Source organism: Argentina anserina, chromosome 4, assembly GCF_933775445.1.
Source record: "Argentina anserina chromosome 4, drPotAnse1.1, whole genome shotgun sequence".
In the NCBI taxonomy this organism is placed as follows: Eukaryota; Viridiplantae; Streptophyta; class Magnoliopsida; order Rosales; family Rosaceae; genus Argentina; species Argentina anserina.
Window position 1 is genome coordinate 8,296,705 of NC_065875.1, and position 14,967 is coordinate 8,311,671.

At 39.4% G+C, this 14,967-nt stretch overlaps 1 protein-coding gene across 1 annotated transcript; it reads left to right on the top strand.

Annotated features, from left to right (window-relative positions):
* The first annotated feature begins 846 nt into the window (after window positions 1–846).
* On the top strand, window positions 847–14,508 carry LOC126789792 (probable linoleate 9S-lipoxygenase 5). Its single transcript, XM_050515844.1, has 10 exons — window positions 847–1,088; window positions 1,397–1,686; window positions 1,791–2,031; window positions 2,141–2,491; window positions 2,593–2,678; window positions 2,814–2,921; window positions 3,000–3,307; window positions 3,390–3,653; window positions 4,024–4,562; window positions 14,294–14,508. The coding sequence occupies exons 1-10, from the start codon at window positions 893–895 to the stop codon at window positions 14,506–14,508; spliced, it is 2,598 nt and encodes an 865-aa protein (XP_050371801.1). The 5' UTR covers window positions 847–892.
* Window positions 14,509–14,967: the final 459 nt, after the last annotated feature.

Here is a 14,967-nt window from a genome sequence, read left to right on the forward strand (position 1 = left end):
ACACACTAAGAATGTTTGTAATCAAACGTATAACTAGTTAAATAAAAACAAAATGACCTTATAGTTACAGTAGTCACTACTCTAATAAATCGGGCAAGTATATATATATATATGTGTGTGTGTGTGTGTGAATACGGCTTAACGTAATTATGTACCATATACTTGTATTCATATATGACCTTACCGCAACATCTTCTTTACGTTTAGGTTTGTTTTAATTTATTCGTTTTCTGCAACAATTTTTTTAGGCCTCTAAAACCAGTCATACCCACTATTTGTTTCTGGTTTCGCCCTGGTCATTTGTATCATTACATGTTTTGTTTTTCTTATTGTAGTTAATTAGTTTAAAAATCTATACGAAGAATTTTACTTTTGAGATAAATTATTACGTAGAACGAATATAAAAGTTGTTCTTTCTTAGATAAATACTCAAGAATGGATCGTAACAAATAGGATTAAAGAAACTCATACATGGTTTCAAGCGTTGCATACATGTATATTAACATGTCAATTAATCAATATTATCTTTACTCGATTGAACGAAATGGACTTCCATATAATGTTATCTTTCTCTGAGTTTCTTTTTACATGTGTTTTTCTCCATCAACCATTCTTTATCTCTTCCCCCGTACACCTCCTACATGTGTTTCACAGTTTCATGGAACAGGTTCAGCAAAAAACAAAAACACAAAAAACAAAATTTAATTAATTAATTAATTTTTTATGGACAATGCACGTACGTTACTGTAAGAGTTCGCTTCTCATAATAGAACCTCCTTCATCACTTGCTTCCCTATAAATACCCGAGCGCCCCTCTCTCCCTCTTCACAAACCAACTCTCCCCAACTCCTTTTCCATAACCTTGGTTTAGCTATATTTCCGCATATACAAGATGTTTCAAATCCCCCATATTGTCCCAAACATCATTGACAACCTCAAAAATGGTTCCAGTAAGAAGATCAAAGGAACCGTGGTGCTGATGAAGAATAATGTGTTGGATTTCAACGACTTTCATGCTTCTGTTGTCGACCGTGTGCATGAGTTGTTGGGTCAAGGCGTTTCTTTGCAACTCATTAGTGGTGATTCTTGTGAGTTTTTCTAATCCCATCTCAATCCCAGGCCTATATATGTACTGGTTGATCGATGTTCTTTCACACTCGCAAGTGCAGTAACTTCTATAAAGATTTTATGATGTTGCCGAACTTTGAAGTCAGACAGCACACTAACCGAACAAATGGTTTTAAACTCTTGATAGTCTTGCTAGAATTAATATAGACTACACACTGCAAAAAAGTAAACATGTTTGTAATCATCAATATACAGTTTTTTGCGGATCGTCTGTTTCTTGTTTTGTTCTATGTTTTTCTCATACACTATGCTCTGTAAATTGTTGCAGCATATGGATCGCAAGGGAAACTCGGAAAAGTAGCATATTTGGAAAACTGGATTACTACACTCGGTCCCGTAACAGCAGGAGAGACTGCATTCAAGGTTACCTTTGACGTTGAAGGAGAAATTGGAGTTCCAGGAGCATTCATAATAAGAAACAATCATAACAGTGAGTTCTTCCTTAAGACAGTCACACTCGATGAGGTTCCTGGTGCTGGTCAGATCCTCTTTGTATGCAACTCATGGGTATACCCTGCTTCCAAGTACAAGAAGGACCGTATTTTCTTTGCTAACAAGGTAAATACTGATGTTATGTACTTAATTAGAATTCTTATAAGAACATGCAGTTTTGTGAATTAATACTTAAAAATGAAAATGAGGGATCTATGAAACTTTTGCAGACGTATCTTCCAAGTGACACTCCATTGCCGCTGCGTCAATACAGACAACAGGAACTTGAACAGTTAAGAGGAAACGGAAAAGGAGAGCTTAAGGAATGGGACAGGGTTTACGACTATGCTTTGTACAATGATCTCGGTGACCCAGACAAGGGTTCAAAATATGTCCGTCCAATTCTTGGAGGGTCTAGCCAGTTCCCTTACCCGCGTCGAGGAAGAACTAGTCGACCACCAACAAGAACAGGTACATTAGATGGCCTTTCGAATTTATATCATCTGATCAAATTTGTACATAAACTGATAAAAGGTGAAGTTTCAAGACATTAGTGATATACGCAAATCGTTGTTAACAGATCCCAACAGTGAGAGTAAGCTGCCTCTAGTTGATACGATGCGCTTAAACATTTATGTGCCAAGAGATGAAAGATTTGGACATTTGAAGATGTCCGACTTCCTTGCTTATGCACTGAAAGCTTTGGCTCACTCCGTTAGACCAGCACTACAAGCTATGTTCGATTTAAAGTTAACTCCCAATGAGTTTGATAGCTTTGAAGAGGTTCTCAACCTGTATGAAGGAGGGTTTCCATTACCTGAAGGTTTTCTGAAGAATATTAGGGACAACATTCCTTTGCCAATGATCAAGGAAATTTTCCGAACTGACGGTGAACGATTCCTTAAATTTCCAGTGCCTAGTGTGATCAAAGGTATATAACTATATATATGAGCAAATTAAACTAATTTCTTTTTCATATAATCCTTCATTCATGAATTAATATAACTGTGATGAGTTATTGATTTGGAACAGAGGATAAGACTGCTTGGAGGACGGACGAAGAATTTGCTAGAGAAATGTTGGCTGGGGTCAACCCTATCAATATCCGTCGACTCCAAGTAAACTTTATACCATGCATTTGTCTTGTCTATAATTATTGAGAGAAAAAAAATAGTAGCATCAAAGATGGTCAAGGCTAGTCAGTCCTAATTTATGTTCATTAATCATTTTATATACAACTTATGTTACCACAGGTGTTTCCACCAGCGAGCAAACTAGACCCAAGAGTTTATGGTGATCACAGAAGTACCATAACAGAAGAACACATCAAGCATAACTTGGATGGGCTAACGGTGCACCAGGTAATATTTCAGATTAATTTTCTACAAATTTAAAAAGGCATATCACGTATATATATTTGAATTCGTTTGGGTACATAGGCACTCAAAGACAACAGGTTATTCATACTAGACCATCATGATGCCTTCATGCCTTACCTGAGGAAGGTAAACTCATCAACAGATAATAGGATCTATGGCAGTAGAACCCTCCTTTTCTTGAAAAAAGATGGGACTTTGAAGCCATTGGTGATCGAACTGAGCTTGCCTCATCCCGAAGGAGATCAATTTGGCTGCACTAGTAAAGTGTACACACAAGCTGAACATGGTGTTCAGAGCTCGATATGGCAACTAGCTAAGGCCTATGTGGCTGTAAATGACACTGGATCTCATCAACTTGTCAGTCACTGGTATACTAGTTCACTCTAGCTTGTCAAAGAATAATAGCATAGAGAATATGTTCATGATATATGCTTTGTCTTTCGGTCACAGGTTGAATACCCATGCTGTCGTTGAGCCGTTTATAATAGCCACCAACAGGCAGCTGAGCGTGCTTCATCCAGTTCACAAACTTCTGCATCCTCACTTCCGTGACACCATGAATATAAATGCACAGGCTAGGCAAGTTCTCGTTAATGCTGGTGGCGTTCTGGAGGCTACAATCTTTGCAGATAAGTATGCCTTGGAATTTTCAGCTACAGCTTATAAGAATTGGATTTTCCCAGACCAAGCTCTACCTGCAGATCTAATCAAGAGGTACGATACAATTGATACAACAACAAAAAACGAAAAGAACACATTCATCATATCTAACAAGATATGATATATGCGCTCCTAAACATGATATATATATATATATATATATATATATATATAGGATACACTCTCACTTACCATGTTACGAAATATTTTGGCTCTTGAAAGAACACCTCAAGTATAGTATTAATTTACATGCACATGAATAGATAAAAAATTACGTAACTATCCTAGATATTGATAACTCTCAAGTATTTGGATCACTACATGCAACTAGCTAGTTCAAAGATGAAACATAGTTCAAAGATGCCTTTTTTTTATGGGGTTTGCTACCATTCTCTAACCATGCGTATACATCGGCTATATACAGAGGGGTGGCTGTTGAAGACGCCAATTCTCCACACGGTATTCGCCTACTGATAGAGGACTACCCATTTGCTGTTGATGGATTGAATATTTGGTCTGCAATAAAAACTTGGGTGACAGATTATTGCTCCTTCTACTACAAGACTGATGATATGGTCCAACAAGATATTGAACTTCAGTCATGGTGGAAGGAACTTGTGGAGAAGGGTCATGGTGACAAAAAGAATGAACCTTGGTGGCCTAAAATGCAAACTCTTGACGAGCTCATCGAAACATGCACTATTGTCATTTGGACTTCTTCGGCTCTCCATGCAGCCGTCAACTTCGGACAGTTTCCTTTGGCAGGATACAATCCGAACCGGCCAACTATAAGCAGAAGATTCATGCCTGAGATTGGAACCCCAGAATTTGAAGAGCTCAAGACCAACCCTGATTTGGCTTTCTTGAAAACTATCACTGATCAGCTTCATACTCTACTTGGTGTTTCGTTGCTGGAAATTTTATCTAAGCATGCTAGCGACGAAGTTTATTTGGGGCAGAGATGTAACGACCCTAAAATTTCGAGCTTCAAAACTCAAAATCTTAGAATCGTTAAACACAAAAATAATCTCAATGAAATCGAAATCATTTTAATGTCGCAGCGGATCACATCTGAGTTTAAAATATAACTCAGTCAAGCCGATTATTACAAACCCAAATGATAATTCAACATATAACAAATGGAATTGTATAATCCTCACAACAACCTCACAAATAAAATCACACCAAATCTCACACACAATCCACGCTGGAACCTCACCACGACTGGATGCGATCGACTTCGAGTTTTCGGAGTCGTCACTCAATCACCACTACTCAGCACCTGCGGAAGTATTCCCTACACCATTGAAATTGGTGCACCGGGATTGCAACACAAACCCGGTAAGCTTTACAGCTCGTATGAGTAAAATATTAAAATAACTCTCGTCTCATAAAAGACACAACTCCACATCAACACAGTATAATGAAAATCATGAGAAAACGAGCAACCCATCTGGTTACTCTAATACTTTCACAAAATGGTAACTAATGAGCGCTGGTACACATCTGTTACCCCTCACTTAGTATACCGCTGATGTTGGGTAACCACCCGCCACCCAACATCCAAAACAAGCTGAGTACCCATGATCAGATAACCACCCGTTACCTCATGCAGTACTATGGCAGACAGACTAGAGCTCTAACTGTATCGTAACTTTCGCCCGGCCAAAGGCTAGGTTCCGACTTGCCTCACATGTACAATAATCTCACATCATATTGTACCACACATCACGTCCGAAGACAAATCACAATAGTTCACATTTTTCGTGATAAAATCACGTACAATAATCACACATCATATTGTACGTTTTAAAACTTTCACGATATATCCACAATAAAAATCATAACAGTATATTATATAGCAAACTATATACATTCGTATTTATTTACCATTTATACAATATATACATAGTCCACTATATCCTATACATGTCATATTTCATAAACACCTGAAAAATTACGTACGATAATCTCACATCATATCGTACCATTGAAATCACATACACATGCCCCATTTTTTTCTGTCACCGAAATGACTATTTTCAATGAATTAATAACAGTAAGTAATTTAATGAACTATATATATATATGTACTTATTACCATTATACTGTATATATGTAGCTCACTAAATTATATACATGTTGTAATTCATTTAATAAACACACTTGCAAAAATGTTGAATCACCACGAGGGTAGATTCGTAATTCAGTGAGATTTTACTCACCTTATTGACTTGAGCGTAATTCCACAATTCGCGATGCTAATTCCTTTCCTCGATTTAACGATCACCTTAAAAGAATAAGAAAAGAATTTAGAATCGTTTCGTAAACCTTTAAATGCCAAAACAGTAATATACGGTTACTGTTCAGCAATTTTGGTTTATACGAAGTTACTGTTCACTGTTCACGGTTACTGTACAATACTCAATTAATACGTATTTCTGTACGTATAAATATTATATACGTATTTCTGTACGTATAAATATTATATACGTATTTTTGTACGTATAGATATTAAATATGTACTTCTGTACGTATAAATATTAATACGTACTTCTGTACGTATAACTATTAATACGTATTTCTGTACGTATAAATATTAATACGTATTTCTGTACGTATAAACATTAATACGTATTTATGTACGTATAAATATTAAATACGTATTTCTGTACGTATAAATATTATATACGTATTTCTGTACGTATAAATATTAGATACGTATTTCTGTACGTATAAATATTATATACGTATTTCTGTACGTATAAATATTAATACGTATTTTGTACGTATACGTACGATTTAAATGTAAATACAACTCAGTAAATAAAATTTACTAAATTACCCTTTTACAATTTACTTTTTACATTTACCGAAAGTAATTTATAATTACATTTACCGAAGGTAAAATTTAATTACATTTACCGCAGTAAATAAAAATTACATTTACTTTTACCGTACACAGTAAATTACAAAAATACCCTTCTGTCAAAACTTGTCCCACCGCCGCACGTGGCGGCGCGTGTGGCACACGCGCCACCTCCGGCGGGCTGCGCGTGGGCCCCACGCGCCGAGGCTAACCACGGCGCGTATCACGCCACCGCCGGCCCGAAACCCATCCTCTCCTCCTCCTCTTTCTCTCTATGGTCGCAGACCACCCCTAGGCTGCCCCATTCCCCTTCACGCGCCGCCTCTAGGCGGCGGTGACCCTCTCTCCCATTCCACCACAAACTCCCTCAAATCAAATCAAAAACCAAACAAAATCATCACCACAACCATATTCCATCATCCCTTACCTCGATCGAGCCGTGGGGAGCGCCGGAGTAGCTTGGCAGCGGCGGAGGAAATCTGCAGAAGGTTCGGTAGTGGCTCACTGCTTCACGACGACGAGGTATGGCTTCATTGGCTCGGGGTCCGACGCGGAGGTCCTTGCGGTGTCGTGTGAAGCGGCGGTGAGGACCACGGAGGGCTGGGGTGGTAGATCGGCGAGAGGAAATTCGAAGGGGGAGAAGGAGAGTCGGGCCGAGAGAGAGAGAGAGAGAGAGAGAGAGAGAGAGTGAGCGGCGGAAAATGAAGGGTTTCCTGTTATGGAAACCCTAGAAAGAAAACCATTCCTTTTTATACTAGTTTCCAAATCGGAAACTAACTTCCGACGTGAATAACTTTTACGTACGATGTCCGTTTCGAACGCGTCACATACCCCCGAACTCGTATCGATGAGCTCTACAACTTTCATGAAGGAAGTTTTCGCAACCGATCGACGGAATAAAAGTCGATAATTACGTTCGGAAACGTAACGTTTTTCTTAATAAACGTTCCGAAAACGTTTCCGTTTTTCGTTTCGAAACATCGCAAACAATCACATTCATTTAAACTAAAATTCAAGTCTTTATAGAACTCAAATTAACTCAAATAATGTATTTGAAATTTAGGGTTATTACAATCTATCCCCCTTAAAGGAATTTCGCCCCGAAATTCAAGCTCACTCAACAAATAACTGCGGATATCTGATCATCATATCTGACTCTAGCTCCCAAGATGCATCACCCTCATCATGGTGACTCCACAACACCTTGACTAGCCCAACTTCTCTCCTCCGTAGCTTCTTAGTGGATCTATCCAGGATACGAACCGGTTCGACAACAAAAGTGGCATTTTCCTTCACTTCAATGGTGCTATGATCGATCACATGTGACTCATCTGGTACATACTTCCTCAGCATGGAAATGTGGAAGACGTTGTGAACGCCCGACATGCTAGTAGGCAAGGCTAGTCGATATGCTAGTTCGCCCACTTTCTCAAGTATTTCAAAAGGCCCAACATACCTCGGTGCCAACTTTCCCTTCTTGCCGAATCTCACTACACCCCTCATAGGTGAAACTTTCAAGAACACATGATCACCAATCTCGAACTCCACATGTCTCCTCTTCAGGTCTGCATAGCTCTTCTGTCTACTCTGAGCGGTCCGGATTCTATCCCGAATGATCGAGATCTTCTCAGTGGTTTCCTGAACCACCTCTGGGCCCATCAGTGCCTCATCACCAACTTCGGCCCAACAGATCGGAGATCGACATGGCCTACCATAAAGTGCCTCATACGGTGCCATGCCAATGCTAGAATGGTAGCTGTTGTTGTAGGCAAACTCAATCAATCTCAAATGATTTCACAGCTACCTTACAATCCAGCATACGAGCTCTCAACCTATCTGCTGTTACCTCAAACTTCCTCCATTAGACAATTTGTCACATGTCCTAACAATAATAGTTGCAAGTGAGCTACTCAAAATATAATCATCCTCTCGAAACGTAATGATGTTTTCAGCATGGAGGCGTTGACGCCCTATTTTGTCTAGTTCACCCCTCTCTTGCGATTTGACAGACTATCCTCACGTCAAGAGGTAGCTCCTACCACTGAGCAGGGTCAAAACTCTCAACATCTAACATGAGTCAAATCAATGGTTAACACATGCCTCCTACTTACATTACACATAGTGATTTTCAAATAAACACGCTTTATCACGACAATAACTTCATGACTTCACCACAATGCATCGCTAGAATAACGAATATCCCAATCCTTCCAATCAACAAAATAATCTCATTTCAAGATCATCTTATTATAACCATAAAAGTTGTCGTGCATGATACCCACCCAAGTACCCTATTTGTATCGGTATCACTATAAGGAAATCTTAACTCATCGAGTTCACAACCATCACAGAACACCATCTTGGACTATGAATTACTCTCAAACAGTTCACCAGAGAATCGACTAATATACGCAAAAGGCTGTAGAAAATTCTACCACCACCACAAGAGAGATGCATCACGCATCCTACCCCTCTCATCAAAACTTACCATCGAAAATTAATTTATGCTTCTTGCTTCCCTGAGTGGTGTGCCACAATTTACAAGTTAGACCAAGGTGGTATTTATCCCACAACGGTGAAACATGAAAATTAAGCGAATTTACAGCGCAAAAACCTACAAGACCGCGACCGAGATATACTTTACCCCCTGGTTCATACATGCCTCAAATTCATGACATACGGTCCCACACAAACGCCCCAGTGGCATCATCTAACATATTGATTTCCCCCACCGTCGTAGTACTAATAAGTTCTGCAATTAATTCAACAACAGAAGCTGGTTATTGGGTCTATTGTCTCCTCAAAATCAACCCAAAAATGGTTGCTACACCACCACTATAAACAGTTGTTTCTTTACTTTCATTAAGAACTCTCATGGTCGACACATTCGGCCAACATAACTTCTCCGCAAACAGCAATATAATTGATTACTCTTTATTGTAAAATGTATTCCTTGTTGAACACTTCAGTCAACTTCCCCTTATCCAAAAATAAACAATCTGATGCATAGAGGAAAAGAACCTCTAAGTCTCCAACACTGACGCTACTTACAGTTGAAAAGAAAATTTAGTCCTCAACCATTTCCTTACCAGTTAGAAGGTACTTGTCACGACCAATTCGTTAAAACACCACTAAGCTAAGGTCATCTCATACCTTACCTTCAACAGAGTTACTTCACCGCCATTGCGTCTCATTTGGACCTATGGCATTGTGAAGTTCCAATCCCCAACACCAAAATAATTAAATCCTGAAAGACCGGCGTTCTCATTTAAATGCTCATCTAGCAAATAATTAATTCATATCGCCACATTGAGATTTCTCCATCACCTTATATTTCTCGCTCAGCCAAGAACACTGTGTAACATCAATTGTCTATAGTCGAACCAAAACAAGTTTGGAATGTCACGTCGACAAAAAGTGAATCTCAATTCAATAATTGCATTACCACTTTATGGACGTATCATACGCCCTACCACTCTGTTACCAATAGCGTTAGAGATGCTAGTCACGAAAATTTTCGTTAACCACTCCCAACCTATGGTCTACACAACTCTAGATTAGTTGCATAACTAAAATCTAGTCCTCAACATTTAAACACTGAACATCCCTCAACATAGGGTCAACGCTCTCCATCAAGTCTCCTTGACAGTTCTCTGCCCTGATAGGAAACTATATACTCCAACCTGTTGGCATTCCAGTATCTGGATCGCATGTCAAACTCAGAGAGTATTGTAGCCTCTCTAAACTGATCACCAGTCATTAAGTCTTTGAATTCATTTGTCCCATCCATACGGCGTCTTCGTTATAGGTGCGATAACACAGTATCTCCGGAAACGTCTCACTTTACTCAGACATCACAACGATGTCTGTGATAGCTGCTTCAGATCCCCATACTCAACATATGCTATGACTCAAACTCTCATGGCATTATCCGACTCGAGTCAGAGATACGAAACTCTGGTTTCCTGGGTCTACGAAAGAACCCCCATGTCAAAACAATCAATCACCGCGTACTGCAGCCTCAACCAATCGATTCCTCAGATCACATCATGGTGTGGTCCGGAATCACTATCAAATAAGCAGAGAACTCTCTACTTCCAATCACAATAGGATAAGCCTTTCATTGTCTCCAATTTCGAGGGACACTCCAAAAGTGAAGTGACACATAAAGAGTTTCCCATGGGCGTAGGAATCAATCTTAACCCCTCCACTGCCAACTATCAATAAATGAATGTGGCTATCATCGTCTTCTCTAACTCAGAGTACTCAATCATTACCAAGTAAGTCCCAATACTCTCGATCCGATGGTCCCCTACCACATGATCCAAGCGTCATGAAATGACAGCACTAGCAGCTCACTCATGTCCTCGATCAACCTCAACCCACGACTATCGTTTATAACGATAGCAACAAGATCAACTCGTCTTTCCAGTGGAGCAGCCTCCTCATAAAGGTTCTCCACATTGCGGACTCGGCTTGCAGCCCTAACTCGGCCTCAACCTCTCGTCCGTCATCGACCCTGACCACGTCCATTTTCTAAATTCATCACCATTCAACAATTAACACTCAGTCATACATGTGAAGTCTCGAATTCAATAAAATAGATCCAACCAATATCAATCATGAAATTTCAGAAGAAGGTGAATCATCGGAGTATCGTCACAATACTCTCTACAGGACCAAACCATAAGGTGTGGCTCCTAACACTCTCGCGTACCCGACAACATATCAATACCGAGGAGCATGTGATGGGTGCCCGCCTGCAGTCGGATCATCGCTCCCGGATGGTATAGATAATCGCCAAATACGCACTTAGGCTCTGATACCAACTGTAACGACCCTAAAATTTCGAGCTTCAAAACTCAAAATCTTAGAATCGTTAAACACAAAAATAATCTCAATGAAATCGAAATCATTTTAATGTCGCAGCGGATCACATCTGAGTTTAAAATATAACTCAGTCAAGCCGATTATTACAAACCCAAATGATAATTCAACATATAACAAATGGAATTGTATAATCCTCACAACAACCTCACAAATAAAATCACACCAAATCTCACACACAATCCACGCTGGAACCTCACCACGACTGGATGCGATCGACTTCGAGTTTTCGGAGTCGTCACTCAATCACCACTACTCAGCACCTGCGGAAGTATTCCCTACACCATTGAAATTGGTGCACCGGGATTGCAACACAAACCCGGTAAGCTTTACAGCTCGTATGAGTAAAATATTAAAATAACTCTCGTCTCATAAAAGACACAACTCCACATCAACACAGTATAATGAAAATCATGAGAAAACGAGCAACCCATCTGGTTACTCTAATACTTTCACAAAATGGTAACTAATGAGCGCTGGTACACATCTGTTACCCCTCACTTAGTATACCGCTGATGTTGGGTAACCACCCGCCACCCAACATCCAAAACAAGCTGAGTACCCATGATCAGATAACCACCCGTTACCTCATGCAGTACTATGGCAGACAGACTAGAGCTCTAACTGTATCGTAACTTTCGCCCGGCCAAAGGCTAGGTTCCGACTTGCCTCACATGTACAATAATCTCACATCATATTGTACCACACATCACGTCCGAAGACAAATCACAATAGTTCACATTTTTCGTGATAAAATCACGTACAATAATCACACATCATATTGTACGTTTTAAAACTTTCACGATATATCCACAATAAAAATCATAACAGTATATTATATAGCAAACTATATACATTCGTATTTATTTACCATTTATACAATATATACATAGTCCACTATATCCTATACATGTCATATTTCATAAACACCTGAAAAATTACGTACGATAATCTCACATCATATCGTACCATTGAAATCACATACACATGCCCATTTTTTTCTGTCACCGAAATGACTATTTTCAATGAATTAATAACAGTAAGTAATTTAATGAACTATATATATATATGTACTTATTACCATTATACTGTATATATGTAGCTCACTAAATTATATACATGTTGTAATTCATTTAATAAACACACTTGCAAAAATGTTGAATCACCACGAGGGTAGATTCGTAATTCAGTGAGATTTTACTCACCTTATTGACTTGAGCGTAATTCCACAATTCGCGATGCTAATTCCTTTCCTCGATTTAACGATCACCTTAAAAGAATAAGAAAAGAATTTAGAATCGTTTCGTAAACCTTTAAATGCCAAAACAGTAATATACGGTTACTGTTCAGCAATTTTGGTTTATACGAAGTTACTGTTCACTGTTCACGGTTACTGTACAATACTCAATTAATACGTATTTCTGTACGTATAAATATTATATACGTATTTCTGTACGTATAAATATTATATACGTATTTTTGTACGTATAGATATTAAATATGTACTTCTGTACGTATAAATATTAATACGTACTTCTGTACGTATAACTATTAATACGTATTTCTGTACGTATAAATATTAATACGTATTTCTGTACGTATAAACATTAATACGTATTTATGTACGTATAAATATTAAATACGTATTTCTGTACGTATAAATATTATATACGTATTTCTGTACGTATAAATATTAGATACGTATTTCTGTACGTATAAATATTATATACGTATTTCTGTACGTATAAATATTAATACGTATTTTGTACGTATACGTACGATTTAAATGTAAATACAACTCAGTAAATAAAATTTACTAAATTACCCTTTTACAATTTACTTTTTACATTTACCGAAAGTAATTTATAATTACATTTACCGAAGGTAAAATTTAATTACATTTACCGCAGTAAATAAAAATTACATTTACTTTTACCGTACACAGTAAATTACAAAAATACCCTTCTGTCAAAACTTGTCCCACCGCCGCACGTGGCGGCGCGTGTGGCACACGCGCCACCTCCGGCGGGCTGCGCGTGGGCCCCACGCGCCGAGGCTAACCACGGCGCGTATCACGCCACCGCCGGCCCGAAACCCATCCTCTCCTCCTCCTCTTTCTCTCTATGGTCGCAGACCACCCCTAGGCTGCCCCATTCCCCTTCACGCGCCGCCTCTAGGCGGCGGTGACCCTCTCTCCCATTCCACCACAAACTCCCTCAAATCAAATCAAAAACCAAACAAAATCATCACCACAACCATATTCCATCATCCCTTACCTCGATCGAGCCGTGGGGAGCGCCGGAGTAGCTTGGCAGCGGCGGAGGAAATCTGCAGAAGGTTCGGTAGTGGCTCACTGCTTCACGACGACGAGGTATGGCTTCATTGGCTCGGGGTCCGACGCGGAGGTCCTTGCGGTGTCGTGTGAAGCGGCGGTGAGGACCACGGAGGGCTGGGGTGGTAGATCGGCGAGAGGAAATTCGAAGGGGGAGAAGGAGAGTCGGGCCGAGAGAGAGAGAGAGAGAGAGAGAGAGAGAGAGAGAGAGAGAGTGAGCGGCGGAAAATGAAGGGTTTCCTGTTATGGAAACCCTAGAAAGAAAACCATTCCTTTTTATACTAGTTTCCAAATCGGAAACTAACTTCCGACGTGAATAACTTTTACGTACGATGTCCGTTTCGAACGCGTCACATACCCCCGAACTCGTATCGATGAGCTCTACAACTTTCATGAAGGAAGTTTTCGCAACCGATCGACGGAATAAAAGTCGATAATTACGTTCGGAAACGTAACGTTTTTCTTAATAAACGTTCTGAAAACGTTTCCGTTTTTCGTTTCGAAACATCGCAAACAATCACATTCATTTAAACTAAAATTCAAGTCTTTATAGAACTCAAATTAACTCAAATAATGTATTTGAAATTTAGGGTTATTACAAGAGAGACACACCTGGATGGACATCGGACACAAAAGTCTTGGAAGCCTTCGAAAGGTTCGGAAAGAGACTAGCTGGAATTGAGGATGGTATTATGCGAATGAACAATGACGGGAAGCTGAAGAACCGAGTTGGACCGGTTAAGGTGCCTTATACTTTGCTCTATCCCACCAGTGAAGCTGGACTTTCTGGCAAAGGAATCCCTAATAGTATCTCGATCTAATTAAGCATGTATTTTACTTCTCTATGGTTGTTGTTGTTCTTGCTGCTGTACGTTGTTGTTGCTGTCGTCGTTGTTTTTCTCTGCTTTAATTGAGGGTTATTTTGCTTAAATTACTCCCTCCTCTCAAAATAAAAATACTGCTTGAAGTTTTTTAATAGATGACAAAGAGTACATGGTGTAGGCCTTATCATTTAGCTCCCGAATCCGAAAAGTCCGTGGAGGCCTGCAAGTCTGATGGGCTTTTACCCGGCCCAACCCGCAAGAAAACCCGACAAATCCCGTTTCCATGGGTAGAGGGCCAGGCTTAGTTTATAGGTGTAAAACCCGGCCCGGCCCATGGCCCCAACCCGCCAAAAGCCCGCAAGGCCAGACCCGTAAAATCCCGGCAAGAAATAAAATATTATACATGCATATAATATATTATACATCTATCAATTATATGTTTTTTATAATATTATA